We start from the raw sequence: 5,209 nt of genomic DNA, 5'->3' as shown, positions 1-5,209 counted from the left end.
CATTCCCATTTGATCTCTCGCTCGAGGTACCCAGAAGTAGGGGCTTCTTTCGTCAGGCAGACACATTGCTGAAATGAACCGAACCGAAATGGACAAGAGAGCACCGCCGGAGACTCTGGGTACATATGCACGTACCTTCCGAGTTGGTGGAAATTCGGGGTGTCTTCAGTTCCTTTCGGTGTCTCGGCGTGTGTGATGTTGAAGCTCTCTTTCCTTGTGCCATCCAGTGTGACGCTCCTGCAGCTAGCGTGCAGCGAATGAGAAATTGCCCGACATCCACTTTGAGAAGCTCCAAAAGGGCACCAAGACTCTTTTGAGCTTTTCAGCTTCCACCCTTCCAGTACAGTAGGGAAGGTACTCTGTGGAGAGCCCAGACTGTAAGCTTCCCCCTCCCGTCCTCTTGAAATTTGTTGGTGTGCCTGCAATCATAATCATAGATCCGTACGAGGCAACCGAACTCATCCAGTTACCTATTCTGTACCAAGACGCCGACAAATGCGTCGATGTCTGGTTGGTCTCCTTTCGCTTGGAGTCTTTTTCCGTCGCCTTGGCTTGCCTTACCCAAGGTTGGTCGGTGATGGATGGTGTGCTAGAATGTCAAGGGCTCGCGCGCGTATGCGTGAGGGGTGCGTGTGTCTCTTGCGTGTGCCTGGCATAGAACATGGAATCGGGTTTTCTCTCTTTTTGAGACCCTTCCCAACTAGGAAATAGCCGTTGAGAGATCGGCGAGGACATCGTTCGATAATTACCACACCCCAACAACAAAACCCAGGCTCACTAGGCAACCTGGCGTTTGTTCGAGAATCTGATAATCCCTCCATGGGCCGCCTTGATATGTACGCCTGGTCTGGTTTAGGAAATGCTTGCGCCTTGCGAGATGTGCAAGTCCAGTCGGAGAGAAAGATGGAAAAGAAAGGTAGCGTGCCATGTCATGGAGTTGACAACTTGACATCCATGGTAAAACGCGGCGGCATCCTGGAGGGGTATACGACCTGTAGTATAGACATCAGGAAGAACTTTTGGAGCATCACGGCATGGACTTTGTAGTTTCCGCTGTTCAGCTGCCCGTCCATGTCGTGTATTCTCCCCCCCCCCCCCCCCCCCCCCCCCCCCCCCCCCCCCCCGGGCCGTTCCCCCAAACCCGCCAACTGGTACCGCCGCGCCGTGGCCGATTAGGGAAGGACGGGAAGGCAATTCCACTTCCACATCTTACGAGTTATCCTGGAAACTCATTAAAATATCGGTTTCCTCATCCCCATCCGCACGTGCAAAAAACAAAGGGCCCTGTAAGCAACAAGCAACGTGTAGTCGGTTTCAGAACTTCGGAGCTATCCCCTATTCTTCCTCCCGATCCCACAAGTGCTTCCCTTTGTTCGGCCTCGTTTAGTTCACTCCATCTCGACGGGAATTGCAGGACCGTCCGGTGTGGAGAGGAACATGGTTCTGGTGTGCCTTGGTTGCAGCGGGCCCCCCTGTTAGTCTTGGTTAGTTTATGTAGTGAGCAACCCTGGCCAGCCTGGGCGGCGGCGCCAGAAGCAAAGATGATCAGATCCTAGCTCCAAGCCGAACCCAGATTGTTGTTCTCCCATATCTCGGTCCAGCGAATCTTCTTCCTTTCACACTCCCACTGCCCTGGAATTCCTAGTCCGTCATCCCGCCTATCCAATCTCCCCAATGATACCACCCTCGAGTTCGCTTGTGTGCGAGTGCGCTTTTCTTCCCTTTCCCAAATCGGCCTGCATAACACCAACTTCCAACTTTTTCTAAAAGTCTAACATCTGGCCCCAAACACACGAGTGCGGCGATGTCATGATATCACAAGCGAAATCAAGTTGTCAGCGCGCTAGCACCACCATGGCAAGCTTCGCTTCCTATTCCCTCGGTCCCTCCCGTTTTCTTTCTCGCTTTTGCCGCTTTTGAGCTCTCAACATGCATGCACTTGCAAAGGCAAAGGTGTTGTGCCGCGGTACCTATCCTGTATCCTACCTTCGCTTGATGAGTGAGGCAAGTAAGCAATCTTAGGTCCTGTGCAACTGCGGCGAACTGGAGCCATGAATGGTAGGTAATCATCATCATTTTATGTACGTATGTTTTTGATGCTCTCGGCCGACGATAACCGTCTGGCCTCTTTTTTTTTTTTTTTTCACTCCCACTTGCCCGCACCCAAAGATGCAAGCATACCGAAGGATGAGTCGTAAGCCTCAAATTCTCCATGCTAGTCCCTTCCATTCATATCCCCTTTTCTTCTCCCTGCCAGAGTCCATTTTGTTTTTGTAGTGCATGAGGACTCGAAAAAGATGCCAGAGAAATAGTATACATGGAGCAGAAAGCTGCAACGGAAATAACGAACACAAATTCAAAAAAGTAATACAAGTTCGGGAAATGCATCCGAAAAGAAGGGGAGAAAAACACCCAGAGCGGAACAAGAGGGGGAAGCTTCGAGAGTCAACCCGTGCTCTGCTTTCGGGTTATAGATCGAATTGAACAAAGGCCGGTGTCGACGCCCTAACCAAGAATGCTGTGGGAAAAACGAGTTTGTCAAACAGAAGTGAAAGTTGTGATGCGAGGCCGTCGGAGTCCAGGCCACAGGGGGGGATAGCAGCCTTATCCTAATCAAGGCACGGTTTGATCCCAATCCTAGCTTGTCCGTTCCGTGGGGTCCGGATATCGCAAGGGTGCACGTCCGCCAAGACGCCTTGCTCGATGACTGGTTGTTGTTGGGGCAGCCCTTCATTGTCACCGCAGCACCTTGGGCCTGGGATTTGGAGGCTGAAACATGGAAGAAATTAAGGTTCAGTCATTGTCTCTGTCTCGCGTGGCCGACGATCCACCGACTGCACCACCGCGCACCTTCTCCTCGGAGGATCGGCTTCCTTCTGAGAACTGCCCTGGCCGAGGTGATTGTGGATGATCCGACAACAGTGACGAAACCGAGTGCGCGCTACGTGTCACTGTCGGAGCTGTCTGTTGGACCTGCGAGGACTGCGTATGTCCCTGTCCGTGTTGGTGCTGATGGTGCTGTGAATGTTGTTGGTGCTGATGCTGGTCGCCGCTGTCCTTGGGTGCATCCTGTGGTGATGGCACATAACTATCTCCACGTCCTCGAACCGCCCCACGGTATGACCCTAGGTCACTCCGCTGGCGAGAATGGCCTCTCTTACGCCCAGCCGGTGGGTTCGACAACGGAGCACCACTATGTGAAAAAGTCGGGGACCGAAACCGTTGTGCGCTACTCGGTGGCGGTGCGGCCGTCTGTGGGCCCGTGGCTTTCCTCTTCCTCGGCGACTCTCCTACTGTGTGGACGCACCGGTTAGTCCGCCAGTGTTTCGAGAGCGAGACTTGGACTGGGACAAACCTGAAGGTGTTGCAGGCTGGTCAGCCCCGCTCCGTCCTCCTGCCTGGCTCGTCGGTGGTGTCCAATGATGGAAAAGTATAGAAGGTGATTGCTGAGGCTCCTGCTGCTGCTGGGATTGGGCAATCGCCGGGTGAGCGGCTGCTGAACCTCCATGCCCCCCAGAAATGTTGGTGTTGAGGTTTGGAAGATTGGCCATTCCTCCATGGAGCCGGCCTGCCATGGGCCCAGGAACACTTTGCCCTCTCGGACGAGTCTGTGGAGAGCCCGGATAGCCAGACATGTACCCGCCTCCATGTCCCTGGGCAGAGCCTGGAGTTGAGGGAACCCCTCCCGAGCCTGGATAGTGCGCGTAGCTGTGGGGTTGAGATTCTCGCCTTTGATGTTGGGGTGAGATAGGCCCCGGAGGTAGCAAAGCCTGTGGATGGGGTTGGTGAGACTGTGAGTAGATGTACTGCTGTGCCCAGTCCAGAGCAGCCTGCGGAAGGGCTCCCCCGCTCATGCCCGCGAAGACCACTGGTACCATTGCCGGTGGGACTCCACCTTGAAGTGACTCTCTCAAGATGTTGAACTCCGTTTTGCGCTGTTCCAGACGGAAGCTTTCCTGCCGTGTTTTCTCCTCTTCCTGCTTCCGCTTCTCTTCCTCAGCCTTGGCCATGAGCCATACTCGCATTGACTCCTCGTTTCCATGTTGCCACGACGGCGGTGCTGGTATCTGTCCCAGGGACTGACTTTGCGAAGGGGCAGGTGGCGGGTGAGAGTGTCCTAACAAGCTGGGGACGGGTGGCGGAGGTTGTTGGACGAGTCCCGGGCCAGGAGGCGGCGGAACTGGGTTCATGGCCGCCGGCATGGGCAAGCCACGGTGAGGCGCAGACATGGAATGACTGGATTGGTTGCCGCTATGGGTAATGGCCGGAAAGGTTTTGTGACCAAAGTCTTGGGATATCAAGGGGGGAGAAGGCCGTGACGTGCTCGGTGGTGTTGGTAAGTCATGGACCGACCTGTAGCCGTACTGAGCTGACTTATTGATGGTAAGCATCCTCATATAAGTTGAAGGAGAGTGAGGGTGAGGGTGAGGACGGCGGATGGAAAAAAAAAGTAAGGGCAGTGGAGGAGGATCGAGGTTGATATTGCGTGGAGTGGAGGCTCCAGTGCAACAAGATCCGAGCTTGTAAAGGGGCAGGCTAGCTCATACAAACAGGAAGATGACGAGATGAGAAAGCAGGGTGAGGAAAACAGGGGAGGGACAGAAAGAAGTGGAAATAACCTTTGGAGTGGAATAGGAAGCTGGATGGGGTGGCCAGCCCGGCGTTCTAGTAGTGGTAGTGACGAAGGACTCTTCCGGCGAGGGGTGTGTAGTGATGAGACGTTGAAGTGGCAGCCAACCCTCATCTGGCCATTGGATCGCGCCTAGAAAATATAACCGTGCTGAGGTAGAAGAAAATGGGTAGGATCGACTGCAAGCCGTGCAGGTAAAAGACAAAGTGTAGACAACATTCGAGGCGGAGAAGCTAATAGGACTCGTAATAGTGACCTGAGAGTGGCGGGGGTCCCCTAGTTCCTCTCTCTTTCACTGCCCCGTATGGAGACCGGATCCGATTTTGTTTTGCTCTTTAGCCCTCAGTGGATAACAGCGCCTGTTCGGCAACGGTATTCCAACTCTCGAAGCTATGGACACAGACAGGGGCGCCTGTAGCGGGAGCAGATGCCGGATGAGATGGGCGCTCGGGTGTTGGGGAAATCCTCGAGTTGGGTTGAGATGAGCGGAGCTACCAGCAGGGACAGCCGAGGGTCTGGAAGCAACTTGAAGCGACAAATTACGGTTTGGGAAAGCAGCCGCGCACAAAACAAGAATGT

The 5,209-nt window shown here is 54.2% G+C and overlaps 1 protein-coding gene across 1 annotated transcript; it reads right to left on the bottom strand.

Annotated features, from left to right (window-relative positions):
- Positions 1 to 2,149: 2,149 nt before the first annotated feature.
- SMAC4_02501 (uncharacterized protein) lies at positions 2,150 to 4,902 on the bottom strand. Its single transcript, XM_066089786.1, has 2 exons — positions 3,356 to 4,902; positions 2,150 to 3,293 (listed from the first exon to the last, which is right to left on the bottom strand). The coding sequence occupies exons 1-2, from the start codon at positions 4,395 to 4,397 to the stop codon at positions 2,794 to 2,796; spliced, it is 1,542 nt and encodes a 513-aa protein (XP_065947268.1). The 5' UTR covers positions 4,398 to 4,902; the 3' UTR covers positions 2,150 to 2,793.
- Between the last annotated feature and the right edge of the window lie 307 nt (positions 4,903 to 5,209).

The sequence above is a fragment of the Sordaria macrospora genome, chromosome 5 (assembly GCF_033870435.1).
Source record: "Sordaria macrospora chromosome 5, complete sequence".
Lineage (NCBI taxonomy): Eukaryota > Fungi > Ascomycota > Sordariomycetes > Sordariales > Sordariaceae > Sordaria > Sordaria macrospora.
The sequence above is the reverse complement of the archived record's forward strand: the minus strand, read 5'-3'. Positions and strand labels throughout refer to the sequence as shown.

Bases quoted from the DNA above. Each gene is read 5' to 3' on its own strand.
- SMAC4_02501 (XM_066089786.1), bottom strand. From the start codon at position 4,397: ATGAGGATGCTTACCATCAATAAGTCAGCTCAGTACGGCTACAGGTCG. The intron at 3,294-3,355 runs GTTTGTCCCAGT...GCGTCCACACAG, and splicing joins CCAGCCTGCAACACCTTCAG to TAGGAGAGTCGCCGAGGAAG.